Source organism: Zootoca vivipara, chromosome 5 (assembly GCF_963506605.1).
Source record: "Zootoca vivipara chromosome 5, rZooViv1.1, whole genome shotgun sequence".
In the NCBI taxonomy this organism is placed as follows: domain Eukaryota; kingdom Metazoa; phylum Chordata; class Lepidosauria; order Squamata; family Lacertidae; genus Zootoca; species Zootoca vivipara.
The window spans coordinates 88,033,300-88,052,124 of NC_083280.1; the positions used below are offsets into that span (position 1 = coordinate 88,033,300).

The 18,825-nt window shown below is 43.3% G+C and overlaps 1 protein-coding gene across 1 annotated transcript in view; it reads right to left on the minus strand.

Moving 5' to 3' along the window:
* The window catches only part of CHUK (component of inhibitor of nuclear factor kappa B kinase complex), a 31,787-nt gene that overhangs the window by 1,141 nt on the left and 11,821 nt on the right, over positions 1-18,825 (minus strand). The window contains exons 9-20 of the mRNA XM_035137714.2: positions 18,540-18,675; positions 13,798-13,992; positions 13,046-13,148; positions 11,734-11,857; positions 11,012-11,163; positions 9,533-9,594; positions 9,203-9,312; positions 6,787-6,836; positions 6,061-6,157; positions 3,257-3,404; positions 2,500-2,639; positions 2,194-2,293 (exon numbers count right to left, since the gene is read on the minus strand). Coding sequence (XP_034993605.1) covers positions 2,194-2,293; positions 2,500-2,639; positions 3,257-3,404; positions 6,061-6,157; positions 6,787-6,836; positions 9,203-9,312; positions 9,533-9,594; positions 11,012-11,163; positions 11,734-11,857; positions 13,046-13,148; positions 13,798-13,992; positions 18,540-18,675 — 1,417 coding nt within the window. The remainder of the gene's footprint in view (positions 1-2,193; positions 2,294-2,499; positions 2,640-3,256; positions 3,405-6,060; positions 6,158-6,786; positions 6,837-9,202; positions 9,313-9,532; positions 9,595-11,011; positions 11,164-11,733; positions 11,858-13,045; positions 13,149-13,797; positions 13,993-18,539; positions 18,676-18,825) is intronic.

Genomic DNA, 18,825 nt, shown 5'->3' on the forward strand with positions numbered 1-18,825 from the left:
CTGCAAAAGAAAGCAGGACAACCATCAACTGTGCTCCCTTGTATAAAGCGGCAAACAAGAGCAAGATGAGCAAGGGACACAAGCTGGTAACCGAGGAGACTTCTCAGGTTGTCATTTAACGTGGAGGCTGCATTCTGACTCCCTCCCATAACACTGACCCTGGGGTTTGCGAAGGAAAATATAATTTCAGACATTTTGTGGCTTTGTGGAGGAGGGGATTGCAAATTGGTTGGTTTGTGTTTTAATTAGAGGTTGTTCTTTACTGGAGAATCAAAAGGTCAGTCCAGAAAACCAATGGAACACGACCTAGCCTTTTGGTGACAACATGAAAAAAAAGGAGTTATTCCCCTGAAGACAAACCATTAACATGAAAAATGTTAAGGGGGGGATAATATATGAAAACGCCTAATGCAAGTTTTGTGGCACTTTCAAGGGTAGCCTCCACCAGCAAAACCAGAAGGGCTGATAATAAAGGTTTATGATTGGGGTTTATCATGGGGTTATTGAAGTGTTTGACCTCAATTAACCCCATGCTGCAGACTTGGGACTCATTAGCAAACCCAGAGTATGCTACGGGTAAAACAAATTGCTCCCCCTCCAAAGAGGTAGCTGTGCTTGTCTATGGAAGCAAACACAACTTAGAAGCTCGGTCACCTTAAAGACCAACAGGTTTATTATGGGATACATACTAGTCATCATCAATGCAGGCCCAAATAAACCTGCTAGTGTTTAAGGTACCTCTGTTGTGGCTGCTTACCCAAAACTGAAATTCAAGTGGTCATGTGTGCAGTCATGCCTATTTCTACAATTTGTAGCAAGTGATGCTCAACTCACACTCCCTAAAGGGGGAAATTTCAACACATTGGTTCCTACTAACATTTTCTTTGTGAGCAATCAATGCTGGACTGACACCCCAAGTATCTTCACCTTGCAGTGACTATTAGCCAGAAGCGCTCCACCCATATTTTAGAAATGCAGTTTCTTATTCGATGAAAGAATATGGAATTCCCATTATCTAACAGAGTAGTCAACAGGGGCAAAACTAGGAAAAAGGTCACACTCAAATTCTCTGGAGGTACTTGTATTCGGACATTAAACCCTTGGCAACTGAGCTTGCCTGAACTAAAAGGTCTCCTCCTTTGCCATTTAGCCCTTCTCAACTTAGAAAGTAATCTAAGGTATTTTATCAGTTTGATGAAAATCACCCGATAAATTTGTTGCCCTTTTGGAAAGCTATCCAAACCGAAACTGAAGGGAGCCGTTAGTGAAATTAAGACGTGTAAGAAAATCGAGAGACACATACATTCCCTTACATAAATGGACACAGTGCAAAATATACTGAGACAGTTGTGGACTTGAAGCATGAGTGGTTTGCTTGGAAAATCTGTGACTAACAGAGGGAGGGAAGGGAAGCGTGGACGGGTGGCCATATCTGTTGAGTGCCCTCAGCCACAGTGCTGAAATGTGGCTACAGGGAATAGGATGAGCAGTGGAAGATCTGTGTTTTTACCATTCCTGCCCTCCTGCTCCCATGATAGACCTCTCTGTTCTACCACACAGCCCAGTCAACAGATGCCTCTCTCTTTTTGCTGATTTTCACAAAGTGAAAATGTTGTTAACCTTCTGGAGCAAGTGCACCGAGCAAGCAACTGGAGAGTTCTGAGTATTTAAAGATTATTACCAAAATGCTGCAAGCAGGGAAAGGAAATTAATGGCCCCTCTCCTCTCCCAATCCTCAGCCGACAGGACTAAAACTGAAAAGTTGTCTGAAATTTCAAGAGGATTCCGATCTCAACCCCAAATTTTACCACCCTCACACAAAACTGAAAGAGCCGCTTCTTCCACTCAGCTCAATCTCTATTGAATAAAAGCCTACAGAAGAACTTGTCCCTATCTTCCAACTACCAGACTTTTAGAGGACATCTGAAGGCAGCCCTGTTTAGGGAAGCTTTTAATCTTTAAGAAATTAGTGTATTCTAATATTTCTGTTGGAAGCCGCCCAGAGTGGCTGGGGAAACCCAGCCAGATGGGCGGGGTATAAATAATAAATTATTATTATTATTATTATTATTATTATTATTATTATTATTATTATTATTCTAGGGGTAGAAGGAAGAAAAGTCTTCGCTGCTCATTTTGCAAAAAGGTTCTTCTTATTCAAAATCAACACCAAGTGGAGCCCTCTAGACTTACCATCATGCTGTTACTCTGGTCACGTTTTGCTTCTTGTATAATAGTGCTAAAATTGTCGAGGTAGCTTAGATTTTCTTCTATCAAATGTGCAAATGGTGGCCTGAAAAGGGAAATCGGGATTATCCCAACTGAGTAGTCACAGTTTGGTAAATGCCGCATCTTATGTACGGTAGCATGTTTTGACCAGCAGTAAGCCCTCTCACTATTATTCAGTATCATAATTTCTAGTGGAAGTGGAGAGTAAGTGGCTAAAATTTAAGTATGGCTGTAAAGAGCAAACAAATTGTTAATTTCCATTAGGCTTACACATTTCTAGATGTTTCCATAGAAGAAAGAGGCTGAAGCGCATTTCCTGGTGATGTCTGTGAGAAGAGCAGTGCAGGCACTGAAGATGTAATTGTGCTATCCACATTGGAACTCACAGGAGATTTAGCAGAACTCTGGGTCTACAAAAAGAAAAAAGAATTCCCAATTTTCAGATCCAGAATTTTCAGATTCATCCAATTGTTCTTTCAACAAAGTATTCACATCCTAAGTAGTGACTGCAGTTACATATAATACGTAAGTAGTATGCCTATGGTATGCAAGTCTACAGAAATAATAGCACAGATCCTAAATAGTTACAAATTTATAATCTCTGAGGCCCAAAGATATGAGGCACATAGAACAATACACTATGCAGTATAAAGGAAAGTGCAAATCCATCCACGATTCCCCCCCCCATACATTGTAATGTCTGAAATTCCATTTTGTTTGTCTAGCCAGCATACAATGCAGCTATGACATTTAAAACACACTTGAAGAGAAAACCAACACAAATGTTTTTGGCAATTTGCTTGGAGACCAACTGTCATATTGCCACTAATCCAGCAGGCAAGAAGCAAATATTTCTTCCTGTGAACCTTAGCGGTGAGACCTATACTGTGATTATAAATTCTTTCCCATGTCATTTTTTCAACTTCAGCACAATGCACTTCTAGATATACAGTTACAGGTATCTGTAACATAATGTTTCATCAATTGAAAAAGGATTGCTTCTGAAATTAAGAGGACAAACCCTTACGCAAGCAATTTTCAGCAAATGCCAGATTTCCCGCTGCCTTTTCGCTTGCATCTGCATCAGTGAATTGTCAGCCTCTTTGATATTATTCAGAGCCACTTCAATCTTTGGAAGCAAATCAATAATCTTCTGTTTACTACCCAACAGTTTGCTGTGATGGAAAAAAAAAAGATGTATAGGTTGGGCATCAACTTTTTGTCATCTGGACATCAGAAACAAAATGAATGTACTGTAAGCTTTTTGGAAATTATTGCAGAAAGATACAATATGCATTTCATGTGTTGCCAGGATCCTGTGGTTCAGAGCTTCAGAAGCTGCGTCGTCAGTACCTAGAAGCCCCAAGGATATGTGTTGATCTTAATATATAAATGAGCAGAAAAGGGACCAAAATGGTAACACTTAAATCTGCTTTTTTAAAGCACACAGCAAATAGAACATGAAAAAGATTTAATACAAGCAAGAAAACAAACTGGCATTGAGGTTTCCTGGAAAACACCGCAGGAAAGCACTGCTAGTCTGCTGCTTTCCTACCAGCAACACACAACTCATCTTTGCCTACTGGTCCCACTCAATATCCCCCCACCTCGCAGTCCCCTTGGCTCCTGCTTTTCTCAGCACTATTTTCTTCCTCTGTTCCATTTACCTGGGTTTCTGACTCCCTAATCCATCACCCTCCCAAATCACAAATTCTCTGGCTGTTTCACCCCCTTACCTTTAGCCCCTTAGGAATACACACATTACTCGCATGGAGAGCAAAAGTGTGTAGAACTAGGAGTGGGGAGGTGCTTTTAACCCTGCTCCAGACACCGTGCCTTTTTCTTCCACTAACTGCATGCTGTGCATGAAGAAAGCCCCAACGCCCAAGCGCCTGCTCGTGGGTAGAGATGCCACGTGATCAGAACACCAGATCACGCAAATCTCCTACTTTTCAGCCGACATGTGCATTCTTACCACACAGCCGCCGTGCAAGGTTTCCATTGCCATCCAGTTATATTAGGGTGTTTTGATCAGGATGCCATAGCTATGTTTTTATGGAATTGCAATCAAAGAAATGACATTTTACCGGCTCAATAAAATACCACTTCACATATTCTACCCATGCGCTTTATGGCTTAACTGCCAGTTTGTGTTTCTCATGTGTATGAGTACAGCTGGTTTAAACTGGTTCTCTTATCTCTTTCGGTCAAGGTCATGCTGACTATAAAAGTAGGGCCAGGAGCCTAGGTTTCACCTTTCTCTTTCTATCTCTTTTCCTTCTGGGGTGGTGTTCTCTACATAGACAATGTTAAGGTTTAGTCTTATTGTAAAATAAAAAAAAATTCCTTCAGTAGCACCTTAAAGACCAACTAAGTTTTTATTTTGGTATGAGCTTTCGTGTGCATGCACACTTCTTCAGATAAGAAGAAGAAGTGTGCATGCACACGAAAGCTCATACCAAAATAAAAACTTAGTTGGTCTTTAAGGTGCTACTGAAGGAATTTTTATTTTATTTTACTTCGACCCAGACCAACACGGCTACCTACCTGTAACCAGTCTTATTGTAAGTTATTGTAAGTTTAAGTGCAGTCTGCTTCAACTGGATTTCTTATGGACAGTGCCAATCCTGAATGTATTGGATTTGTGACCATTATGCTCATTTGCCTTCAGTAGCAGTAAAGCTCTGCTGGGTGAAATATTCATTGCCTCTGGTCTATTTTTTTGGGAATCCTGCAATGTGTTTGAATTGTTACTCTGCTAACTATACGCTGGAATCTGCTTTGGATCAATACTGAGTAGAATTTCTATGATATTTACAACTTCCCAATTAAGTTTTAATGTAAAGTTATAAATGGTTCAGATCCTACCTTAAAGCAGGGGTGGCTAACATGGGTCCTCCAGAGGTTAGATTGCAACTTCTATCATCCCAGCCACTAGGCCAGGCATGGCCAAACTTGGCCCTCCAGCTGTTTTGGGATTACAATTCCCATCATCCCTGACCACTGGTCCTGTTAGCTAGGGACGATGGGAGTTGTAGTCCCAAAACAGCTGGAGGGCCAAGTTTGGCCATGCCTGCACTAGGCATTCTAGCAGGGACCAATGACAGTCTGGACCAGGGGTCAGCAAACTTTTTCAGCAGGGGGCCGGTCCACTGACCCTCAGACCTTGTTGGGGGCCGGACTATATTTTGGGGGGGAAATGAACGAATTCCTATGCCCCACAAATAACCCAGAGATGTGTTTTAAATAAAAGGACACATTCTACTCACGTAAAAACACCAGGCAGGCCCCACAAATAACCCAGAGATGCATTTTAAATAAAAGGAGACATTCTACTCATGTAAAAACATGCTGATTCCTGGACCGTCCGCGGGCCGGATTTAGAAGGCGATTGAGCCAGATCCGGCCCCCGGGCCTTAGTTTGGGGACCCCTGGTCTGGACAGCGACAGATTAGCCACCCCTGACTATTTCTCATTGTCAGGAGTACACAGATATATTTTTCCCTCACAACCCCCCACCAGGATATTTACAGGAAGCAATCTAAAAAATTAAAAATTAAAAAAATCTTGAAACAGGCCTCTACGTGCCTTTTCGAGACTTATTTGTACACGTCTAGCCTTTCTTCCCTTCAAAACTGCAAACAACTTAACACTGTTAACACTAAGGGACAGAGATAAAAACCAACGAAAAGGATGGCTATAGAGTAGACAGATCTTAAACTCGGCACAGGACTAACGTGCCTCATGGGCTATCAATATATGTTTGCTTGGTCATATATCAGATTGGAATGAAAATGTGTGAATCTGCAGAAAGAGGGCTGCACGTTGTACCTAAGATGTTTGAAGAGTTCCTTGAGCACGCGATCTTGAGTGTGAACTGTATGGACTATGATCTTCACCATCTCTGTGCTGTCACTGTAGGAATGATCTGAAAGGGATACCTGTCACGTGATCAGTAGAGTGCTCCTCTTAACAGCCATTTAAAAAACAACACCAGATGTTGAAAAACATTGACAAGAAGAAAAACTGATTTACGCATTTCCCATTACTAAACACTGGTTAGTTGTTTAGGACAAGTCTGAAATTGCAGGCTTGATCAACATAGCTAGAACATTTTGTAATCAAACAAATCTTTCATTTCTAATGGTTGCTTCATGCAACCATTCTTTTGCAATGAGTTTCACAGACTATTGTAAACACCATTTAAAAAACTGCAGAAGTGATGCACTTAGGTGGCAAAAGGATGGCAACTCATAATTAATGCTATAGGAATGGGCAGCAGAAAGTCTACATATTCTAAATTCTTACACTCTGAGATCCATTAGAAATGATCATATAAACTTAGAAAAGAATGAAAAAAATATATGCAAGGCATGTAAACAATTCAGTTGCTCACTTCTGCTTTTTCTTATTTGTTAAATTTAACATCCCAGAATGTTCCTGGACTTGCTTAACATCCTTTGCCAACAACGTCTGTCCACATCAGCACTTGCCTGCCTTATTGTTCTTTGCAAAACCTCAAATTTAACACAAAGTGTTCTGGAGCCATTTCCATACCTGGGGGTCTTGGTTTTAATTGCTTGTAGAGTTCTATAGCTCTTTGCTCACTGTAAAAAGATAAAAATTGTAAGCACAGTTTCCTCTCTCTCTCTCTCTCTCTCTCTCTCTCTCTCTCTCTCTCTCTCTCTCTCTCTCTCTCTCTCTCTCTCTCTCTCTCTCTCTCTTGCTATCAATTGGGACATTTCCAGAAATGAAATTGGATGGCCAATCAATCAATTGGTGTCACAGTGTAAAAGCTTTGAGTAAAGGAAAAAAACATATTTTTTTTAACTTGGTAGAAAGTAATGGCAAATTCTCACCAAGTAATTTTGACTCACTGTTGGGGTAGGGTTGGATCTGTTACACCAGGCACCCCCAAACTGCGGCCCTCCGGATGCTTTGGCCTACAACTCCCATGATCCCTACCTAACAGGATCAGTGGTCGGGGAAGATGGAATTTTTTAGTCCAAAACATCTGGAGGGCCGAAGTTTGGGGATGCCTGTGTTACACCAAAAAAATTGTGTATTAACCTCCTGTCCTTGTTTTCATGCTTGTTTTTATCCTCCTTTTTTGTAAGTCACTTTTGGTTTCATTTGGGGGGGGGGAAGCAACTAATGAACAATAGAAAACATTTTCATCTTAACTCAAGCAAGCTAGACAAGCAATTCCTACAGATACAGGTCTATCTGCAAGAAGACCCAATCTTCTCTCCATTTTTCATGGTCAAAACTGGCTCTAAATAAATCACAACACAAGATCATCCAGGGGTTTCATTACTATATGACTGCCTAGAAAAATGACAACCAGCCAGTCAGTTTTGTGCACCCGAGATCCAGAATGAACCAACTGCTGAAGTCTTGACACATTTGGGTGAGACCCCAGGACAGGTATCTAAGAAGGGGCAAGAAAATACTGGTTTCATCTATTAGCTAGCAACCGTTTCAGGGCGTCATGTGGTTAATTACAATACCCTAGAAAAGTTACACACCCCAGTAGGCACTTCGGCATAGTGGAAACGGCACTGATGTCAAAGTGACAACTTTAGTGTTCAAAAGTCAATACAGTGGTACCTCGGGTTACGAACTTAATTCGTTCCAGAGGTCCGTTCTTAACCCGAAACTGTTCTTAACCTGAGGCACGCTTTCACCAATGGGGCATCCCGCTGCCGCCGCGCGATTTCCATTCTCATCCTGGGGGAAAGTTTGAAACTCGAGGTACTACTTCTGGGTTAGTAGAGTTTGTAACCTGAATCGTTTGTAACCCGAGGTACCACTGTACTCAGGATTCTCATACTTCCACTCTTAAATTGTTGCCCAATACAGTGGTACCTCTACTTACGAATAACTCTACTTACAAATGTTTCTACTTACGAATGGAGCTCCGTCCGCCATCTTGGATGCGTTTTAGATAGGATTTTTTCTACTTACGAATTTTTAGATAGGGTTGCTTCGACTTACGATTTTTTTCTCCCAATGCATTCCTATGGGATTCGACTTACAATTTTTTTCGACTTACAAATGTGCGTTCGGAACGCATTAAATTCGTAAGTAGAGGTACCACTGTATTCTAAAAACAGAATTAAATGCGTCTTTGACCTGCAAGATCTGAGGGTTGTATCCAACAAAGTTGTCCTGTTTGCACAAGGACTTCAATCTGTTCTGCAGGGCTGGGGGGAAATATCCAGACCAGATCTGGAAGGCAGGCAGGGGGAAGTAGGGGTTCCATTGCACAAGTTATACCCACAAACATTAGATGAAACGCTGAGCAGTTGGCACAGGATTGCGAAATTTGTGACAACTAATAATGAACAAAGCCTACCAGCCATGTATTGTTGAGCAACTGAAAGGGCACATCTTCCTTGCTTTTTAAAATCGCAGGCAAGCAGCAAAACAATTAATGACTTGGCTGTTCACCACACCCAGTTGGTGGACTCAATCCTTGATGGGTTTTCACTGTCCAAAAACTGAACGCATGTTTCTTTTTAGTGCAAGTAGGGAGAAGCAATTCTCCCAGGCTTCTTTCCAGACCTTAAGTTTCCTACATATACGAGGATATTTGCTCTATGCCAAAATTATAGTATTATTTTAAACAGTGCTTTTTTTCTAAAAAAATGTTTAGGGGTACTCTCATTCTGACTCAAGAAAATCACCATTTTATAGTTCAAATCAGGGAAAATACAGTAAATGGACAAAAGTACAAAGATTCACAAAAATTTTAGGGGTATGCGTACCTCTGCATCTCTCCAGAAAAAAAAGCACTGATTTTAAATACATATACTATTATTAGCCATCTAGGTCCTGAAGAGTGGAGAGACTATTAAAAAAATCCCCACACTAATACAATGCAAAAGAATAAGATACTAACAAATAACGGAACACCTTAAACTTGTTAGCCTGCAAAAAAATCACAAATGAGAATAGCTTCGTTTCTTACAGATTCTCCATGAGTTCACCCTGACGTCGTGCATGGGGACTCCTCTGCAATTCCACAATCTCAGTGTGCAAAGCCATGATCTGATCATCCAAGTAGCCAATATCTCCAGCCTGAAAACGAGAGAGAATTCTATACACTGGGAAGTATCTTGAGGGAGTTTCTCCTCCCACTTTTGATAGGAAAGTATGTGCGTGTGCACACTGATGGTGGCAATTGCTAGGTGGTGGTAAGATTCTGCTCAACTCTGTGTGTGCTTGTGGGCAATCATGTGGTGAGGCAGACTGAAAGCCCTGGTCATTGCCCATTTGGCAGTATTTTCATCTTCCGTACCTGTTCGCACTGCAAGGCCTTTTCTTCCATTTCTTTCCAGGCTTTCAGCATCTTTTCCGAGGCTTAAAGAAACATATTTGTGTTAATTTAAAGCAGCAACGTTCGCTGAAAATAAACAGCCTTTATTTTTTTAAAAAACATGCACATTTTGAAGTGGTGATGCTGATGAATCTCAAAAATCAGACTCCCCCTTTTGAAAAACCTTGGCCAACTTATGACCTCAAGTCTGGACCTGGCTCACAACGGGTTTATCTGCCAGTCACCTGCCAGGCTTGGATGACGACAACTACAAGGCTTTGCTTGTCATCAGCCATTTCTCTCTGCCACTGGCTCCCTCCTACTTTATAAGGCTAAGTATGTTTTGAATAAGGAGGACTAGAAGAGGGCAGGAGGCAAGCTCCCCTGAATTTGGTCTTACTGAACTTTGAAAGATTATAGGAAGTAAAGCAGCATTGCAACCACAGTTGTGGGGTGGGGCATCCTTGTACAGATGGGTGTCCAAAGCAGGATCTATCCTATAGTTAGAGCTGGCTTGCCCATAAGGCACCTGTCTCAAGCAGTGGATGTCCCACCACTTCCACAGCAGAGAGGGAGGCATTCTGACACATAGCACTGCCACTTCTCTTCCATGCTCCCGAGTGAATAAGCCAAGCAGCAACCCTTTGCAGAGCTCCCTGGCTCCCTGGCTCCCATCGAGTTCAGCTCCATCTGGTACGCAGGCTGAAACCCTACCTGTCTCGCCAGAGTGGTGCATGCTCTAGTTATCTCTCGCTTGGACTACTGCAATGCGCTCTACGTGGGGCTGCCTTTGAAGGTGACTCGGAAACTACAACTAATCCAGAATGCGGCAGCTAGATTGGTGACTGGGAGCAGCCGCCGAGACCACATAACACCGGTCCTGAAAGACCTACATTGGCTCCCAGTACGTTTCTGAGCACAATTCAAAGTGTTGGTGCTGACCTTTAAAGCCCTAAACGGCCTCGGTCCAGTATACCTGAAGGAGCGTCTCCACCTCCCTCGCTCTGCCCAGACACTGAGGTCCAGTGCTGAGGGCCTTCTGGCGGTTCCCTTGCTGCGAGAAGCCAAGTTACAGGGAACCAGGCAGAGGGCCTTCTCGGTAGTGGCACCCGCCCTGTGGAACGCCCTCCCACCAGATGTCAAAAAGAAAACCAACTACCAGATCTTTTAATCTTTAAGAAATTAGTGTATTTTAATATTTCTTTTGGAAGCCGCCCAGAGTGGCTGGGGAAACCCAGCCGGATGGACAGGGTATAAATAAATTATTATTATTATTATTATTATTATTATTATTATTATTATTATTATTCAGTGCTGGGGCGCAGTGGCAGCGGAAGTGGGGAGGGGATCACAGGGGGGCCGGAGGCAGCAATTCCATTTTGCCTTAGGTGGCAAAACGGGACAGACCACCCCTTCTTACTGCTAATGTGGCCCTGAGCACCAGTTCCTCCAAATACTTACATATTCCGTATGTCATCTGATCACTGTATTTCTCCAAGTCAAGGTGGATGCTCTGCTGGAAGAATTTCAGCTTTGCTTTCAGTTGCTGAGATGCGGACACCATGTTGTTTTTCATTTTGGTTAAATTGGCATTGTACCTAAGAAGACTCAGCCTAGACAACCCAAACAAAGCAGGTGTTAGCAGTTGCTTCGTGGTGCGGAGAATTTCTACTGTGTCTGCATGGAGCTTTATGAAGTCCACATCCCGGATGTCAGGTGTGGACAACCTCAGGTGCCCCCCCCCCGGGCCTATCTACACAGCCAGCAGGACTCTCCTAAGGTTACACCTCCTCTTCCCACCCCTTACACTGGCCCTGCTCAGTGCTCTTTCTTGCCCATCACTGGCATGCAACCCCCCAGAAAATGATCCATAAGTGAATATGGGAGTGAGGCTGAAAAAGGGTTGGAGGGGTATTCAAAGCATGAGGTCCTTGTCTGTCTTATTGCTTACTGCTCTGCTTCAGTCCCCCCACAAAATCTTATGCCATCAGGAAGCCACTATAATTCTCTTGTTAATGAAGACTCACCATGCCCTGTATCCCATATGGATTTCACAGAAACAAAGAAGTAAACTCTGCATTTTTAAAAACAAACAAACAAACCAAGCAGTGCTTTTTGGGTAGCCTGAACACACACTTGCCACCCTTTCCCCCCTGATCTCGGTTACTGAATCGCTGGCTTACATTGCAGCTCTTTGCCCCTGGAACAGCCGGCCGTAATCTTCTTTTAGTCCAATGATGTAATGCACAGCTTCAGCCCATATCTTACGAAGCTGCACAATGGGGAGCTGAATTTTGCTCTCTTGCACTGTGTGAGGAAAAAAGGAAGGAAACATAACAGATGAAAACATTAAGATCTGCAATATAAAAAGGTACCAGTGCATTTTTATTAGAGGCAACCCAGAACCAGAACAGTTATAAACAAGAGACATTTTTGAATTGCACTCAAAAAGAACGCCTGAAATCTAACACACCACCATATCAAATGGAATAGTACAGGAAAAACAAAAGATTCAGTTCCTCTGATGATTTCTGCTTGTGCGGATGTCTAGGCAGGTCCCTCCACTGGACTGATCAAACTGCACAATAAAACTGCTGTCGTAATGTTTAAAACTAAGATTGGAGTTTTCCATGGGACTCAAAAAGCAGGAAATTATGGGAAAGCAGGAGTGGGACTCAGCAGTTATGTTGCTCTTCCAGACCCGATTCTTCAAGTACAACGAATAGTTTTAATTGCTACAGAAGACTTTCCATCCGTTTCATACACAAATGGGAATATTCCCTTCTACCCTGAAAAAAGGAATCACTGCATAGTACAGGGAATCTTTGCTCTTCTTGTTTCTAGACTGCCTTCACCGAGGAGAAAACTGCCTGAGGTGCTGCTAGCGCAACCCTCAAAGGTACAAAGGAACAAGAAGACTCTCATCCCACCCACTGAGGGATGGAACAAGAAGGGAAATGACTAGCTAGATTTTGGACCAAAAGAAAAGGCTGGTGGGGCAAGGATGAGGGTAAAACTTGTGCACCTAAATAACAGACCGTGTGATAAAAATGAACAAAAACACGGGAAGTCCAAAAATATACAGCCTAATTGGCTTCTCCTCGTAAGAATGTCTTATTAATGGTCTGGAGTTCCTCATAAAACTTTATCAAGCTAGGTGTGATTAGCTGGATTTCAAACATTGTATCTGGCCATTGAGGCACACAAAAATGTCTACTATAACAATTAATGCTTCAAAAATCCTAACCAAGGAAATACAAGGAACGTCACCTCTGAATACACTACGCCTGCAACTATTATGGGCTGATTTTGTGAAACAACTGGCCATTGTGTTTCCCTTACGGTAATGGGATCATGAAATATATTAGTTACACTGCATCATAGCAGATACAGAACAATTAGTCAACCTAAATAATATTTTTATTACTACTGCTCTGAAAGTTATGTCCCTGCTCATAGCAACTAATCATCAGGTCTGAACTGCAATATACTTACCAATATAATTTACACACTCGGACAGACTCCTGGAAGCAAAGGGGCCTTCATAGATAGTTTTGCTTTTATCAAACAAATAAACCATGTAGCTATCCCAGCCTCTCTGCCAAGGAGAAAAGAGAAACAAACAAGTCAAAAATTCCCACAGAATAAGCAGCTGTAATTCAGAGAACCATGATTGCAAACTTGAGGGGAAAAACAGAGGAGGCCACCCCAGGCACAAGTCAACTGTGCAAAACTATGTGGATTGTGTTAAACTAAATTGTTGTGCAAGCAAAAGTTGCTCCTAGCACAAGAAGACCATCCTTGTTCTCCCCCAGCTCACACGCCCCAGAATACTCCCAAATTTGCTCTGGATGGGAAGATTTAGGGCACACACAGAGGGAAATGGTTCTGCCCCATTAGGAAAATCCATGTGCTGACAGAACTGACTGTAGGCAGGATTCCTGCATTACAAGGAGTTGAACTAGATGGCCTTCAGGGTCCCTTCCAACTCTACAATTCTATGAATCTATGTTGAATATAACTCTTTTAATAGTCAATATATATTTTTTCCTCAACAGAACCAGAAAACTTATGTATGAACTGAAAAAGATACAAGGCGTACATGGGGAAGAGCGGAGGAAAGGAAACAACTGGGTGAGTGGTAGTTGTAAAGAACAGAAACTTCACCCTTAACTGTAGGCAAATAAAAGGCTGGTGCAAATATATTATATATTCCCCGTTTACTGGAATTAAAAAGGGAATCTTACTACGCCATCAATAACACACTGAGAGGCTGGCTTCCGAGGGTCAAGGCAAATTCCCATCTCAAGCAAAAGCTCTTGGTTCCCTGTGCTGATCCCGGTCTCCGACTCAATGCGAGACTGAAGAGAATGGAGACTTTCCTCAGGGAGCAATGAAAAAGACAGGATCTTGGCAGAAGTCATATTTAAGATGTGAACTATCTGAAAAGGAAAGAAAGGCACATATACTCAACCCCAAACCAGCAGTAATTTAGTCAGAGAAAACCAAAAGGAAAACCAATATATTATATACACATACATATAAATGCCTACGTTATACCACTCTAAGCAGAAATCCCTCTAAGCAGAATTCAGGAGTTTGCCTCTACCTAACGTTGCCTCTACCTAACGCGGGTGGCGCTGTGGGTTAAACCACAGAGCCTAGGGCTTGCCGATCAGAAGGTCGGCGGTTCGAATCCCCGCGACGGGGTGAGCTCCCATTGCTCGGTCCCAGCTCCTGCCCACCTAGCAGTTCAAAAGCACATCAAAGTGCAAGTAGATAAATAGGTACTGCTACAGCAGGAAGGAAAACGGCGTTTCCGTGTGCTGTTCTGGTTTGCCAGAAGTGGCTTTGTCATGCTGGCCACATGACCTGAAAGCTGTATGCCGGCTCCCTCGGCCAATAACGTGAGATGAGCGCCACAACCCCAGTCGGTCACAACTGGACCTAATGGTCAGGGGTCCCTTTACCTTTACCTAACGTTGCTAAGAAGTTGATTTTTAAAAAAAATATTATGTAAGCCCCAGTATTAAAATTATTTAAATAATTTCAATATGGCGGCGTGTGCAGATGCAGCGGCTGGTTGCTCCTTAACTCAGAATTTTGCTTTTTTTGTCTTGCCAAAATAGACTTGTTTATAGTCGACAGGATATGTTATCTATTTGGCTACGGAGCGAGTGCTACATAAATTATGAGAGTCTGCAAGAAGATTTTTTGACTTCAAAGAGCCAGGGAAGGAAGAGGCACAGGAGAGACCGTAAACAGAAGAGAGGCTGCAGGGGAGGAAGGCGATTAATGTTGAAGACACCGCATTATAACTTACCACTTCCCAGCATTTTTTATGCGAATGTGAGATCTTTGGTGAATAAGCTGGAGGAGTGGAAATTGTGGATAGCAACTGAGAGAACTGTGAGTGAATGCTGTCTTCTGTTGCTTACAGAAACTTGGCTGACGCCACTTATTCCTGACTCAGCCATAGAACTAACAGGCTATACCAGGCATCCCCAAACTGTGGCCCTCCAGATGTTTTGGCCTACAACTCCCATGATCCCTAGCTAACAGGACCAGTGGTCAGGGATGATGGGAATTGTAGTCCAAAACATCAGGAGGGCTGAAGTTTGGGGATGCCTGGGCTATACAGTGTTCCGTCACGACAGAACAGAGGACTCTGGTAAAAGAAGCGGGGTGGTTTGTGTGCATATGTGAATAACTGCTGGTGCACAAACCACACCGTGATAGTCATTGTTCCCCAACTGTGGAATTTATGATGCTTGTTCCCCAACTGTGGAATTTATGATGCTTAAATGCAGGCCTATATATACCCCCCGAGAATTTACAGCAGTACTGATAACTATAGTATACATTGCGCCTGATGCGAACATCAACGAGGCATTGGGGCTTCTGCACGATGTCGTCAGCAGACAATTATGCAAGTATCCTGAGGCCACATTCATTGTATGCGGGGATTTCGACCAAGCAGATCTGAATGTGGTCCTACCTAAATTCTATCAACATATAAAGTGTGCAACCAGGGGAGAAAGGACTCTGGACAGGCTGTACACAAATGTCAAACAGGCCTATAAGGCTGAACCGTTGGCGCACCTAGGTCAATCTGATCATGTGTCCCCGCTCCTGACTCCTGTATATATTCCACTGAGGAAACGGACTCCAATAATTAAGAGGAGTATAACAATATGGCCGGCTGAAGCATCTAGACAGCTGCAAGACTGCTTTCATGACACAGACTGGGAGGTATTTGCCCAACAGGATGTAGAGACTCAAACTGAGGAAGTGCTGGACTACATCAGGTTCTGCACTGACAATATGACACCGAGGCGCTGGATAAAGATCTACCCAAACAGGAAGCCCTGGATGACGAGGGAGGTCCAGGGGTTGCTAAAGACAAGAAACACTGCTTTCAGGAGTGGAAATAGGTCGCTGTACAGTTTAGCCAGAGCGGACTTAAAGAGAGGTATCCGTGTGGCCAAGGGGGCGTATAGACAGCGGTTGGGGAATCACCTACAGAGTAACAACACTAGGCAGGTGTGGCGAGGTTTACAGGAATTGACGGGGTGTAAATCCAAGGATTCCCTGGCAGACGAGGGAGGGGCATCCCTTGCAGAGGAGCTGAATGTCTTTTTTGCCCGTTTTGAAGCAACAACTGCAGCGACACCTGTGGAGACTTTGCCACCATCACCACAGTCACCATCATTGGTGCAACGGAATGTAGTATTTAATGTGGAAGGAGGAGAGATGAGGAAGGTGTTGAAGGGAATCAACTCAAGGAAGGCCACAGGGCCGGATGCGGTAGCTGGAAGGGTATTAAGAGACTGTGCAGATCAACTAGCAGGAGTTTTCGCTGGGATTTTAAATCGATCCCTAGTCCAGGCTACGGTTCCATCCTGCCTAAAGTCTTCTATTATTGTTCCAATACCAAAAAAATCTAATCCGGAAAATCTGAATGACTTTCGTCCAGTAGCACTCACACCTGTAATCATGAAGTGCTTTGAAAAGCTGGTACGCAATTATGTTATTGCCTGCCTACCAGAGGGACTAGACACATTCCAATTTGCCTATAAAACGAAAAGATCAACAGAGGATGCTGTGGCGATTGCCCTACATGCTGTTCTTGCACATTTGGAGCAGCGGGGGAGCTATGCCAGACTGCTTTTTGTAGATTTCAGCTCGCCATTTAATACCATTCTACCGCAACGTCTGATGTCTAAAACTTGGAGATCTGAGGCTCCCGCCATCACTCTGTGGGTGGATAATGGACTTTCAGTCAGATTGCCCCCAGAGGGTTCGGCTGGGCCCTTACACCTCTCATATGCTTAGGACTAACACAGGAACACCACAGGGATGCATACTCAGTCTGCTCCTTTATACTCTCTACAAGTATGATTGTGTCGCTGCTTACTCTAGTAAAAGGGTTGTCAAATTTGCAGATGACACAACTGTGATCAGGCTCATCTCTGATAAGGAGGGTGAAGCGGACTATAGAGATGAGGTGGAGCAGCTGACAGAGTGGTGCAGAGTTACTAACTTGCTCATAAATACAAAGAAAACAAAGGAGCTCGTGGTGGACGTCAGAAGACAGAAGAACAATGTCCAGCCACTTTTGATTGACAGAATCTGCGTGGAGAGGGTAACAACGTTCAGATTCCTGGGCATTGAATTACAGGAGGATCTGTCCTGGAGTGTCAACACAAGGGGGCTTGTGAAGAAGGCGCAGCAGAGACTGTACTTCTTGAGAATTCTAAGGAAAAACCATCTTCCGCAAAAGCTGCTGCTTGCCTTCTATCACTGTGCCATTGAGAGCGTGCTCACTTATGGGTTATGCGTGTGGTACGGAAGCTGTACTTCCCAGGATAGGATAGGGTTGTGCAGAATTATTAAAACAGCGGAGAGCATTATTGGCTGCTCACTCTCCACCTTAGAACAAATCTTTATCACCAGGTGCCACAAGAAAGCACTAGACATATCAAGAGATCCATCACATCCTGGTCACCGCTTCTTCGAACTCCTGCCATCGGGACAGAGATAAAGAATAATGAAGGCGAGAACGAGCCGTCTCAAGAACAGTTTCTTCCCTAGAGTAATTTCGGCCTTAAATGGAAAGTCTGGACTTTGAAGTCATCTTATTTTTACTTGCCATTTCATATTGTATTGTTTAATTAATGTTTTGTTGTTATTTTAAATTTATGTGGAGTGCCTTATCTGAGTGGATGGAGCAGCCGAGTAATTTCGTTGTTCCCGCAGGGGGGCAATGACAATACAGATTATCTTATCTCATCTCATCTCATCTTATAAAAGTTCGGGTCAACAGTGCCTTCCCCTGAAGACCTAACAGCCTTTCTTCTCCCCCAGCTCCCGCAGGCTTGCTTCTACAAATTGCCACTGGTATTTTCTTTCCTTTAGGCCGGGGTGAGGAACCTTCAACCCATGGACCAAATTTGGCACAGATTCAGGTCCCAATTTGGCTCATTAGGCAGTTTCCCCTCAAACCACACCCACCCACCCTGCACCTAATGTTGTATGTGAAACCAGGCGCGAGGTAGGGAGAGCCATGGCTGGATTGGAGTGCGACAGAGTTTCCTGTGAGGAACTTGACAATGCAACTGAGTGCTGCGGAAAGCAGGCCTGAGGTCACGGCCCACCAGCTGATGGGCAGTGACTCCAAGCCTGCTGATCACCACTAAGTCCTGCGTGATACTTGGAAGTCCTTATTACCATCACCTGATGCCACTGTGATGACAGATGAGTGGCTATATTTGGCCTGCTAGCAGTAGATGAGATAAGGAGGGCTGACCCACTGGCCAGATCGGGTTCCCCACCCCTGGTTAGCCAAAGGAGAGCGTTCTGCCACAGCAGTGCAAAAACTGTGTTACGAGATTTCAGAGAACAAATGAAGGTAGCTTACTAGCTTGTGTAATGGTAATGAATTAAAACAACCTCTTTTTTAATCCGGGCATGCCATATCAGAACTTACCTTCAAACCCAGTATTTGATCCATTAATTGGAAACATCTCAAATTACCAGTTTCTGGGTCTGGACCACCCCCTCTCTGCTGTGGATCCCAATTTAGCATCAGTTGCAGCCAGCTCTCCATCATTTCTACAATTAGACTAAAACAAAAACAAAAGCACAGTAGACAAGGGTTAACAACTGTTAACCATTAACAACTGTTAATACTAGACACTTACTAGTGTAATCATATAATGTACATTATGAACACAAGGATGCCAGAATGGGTAAGAGGGGATAGACATTTGTGT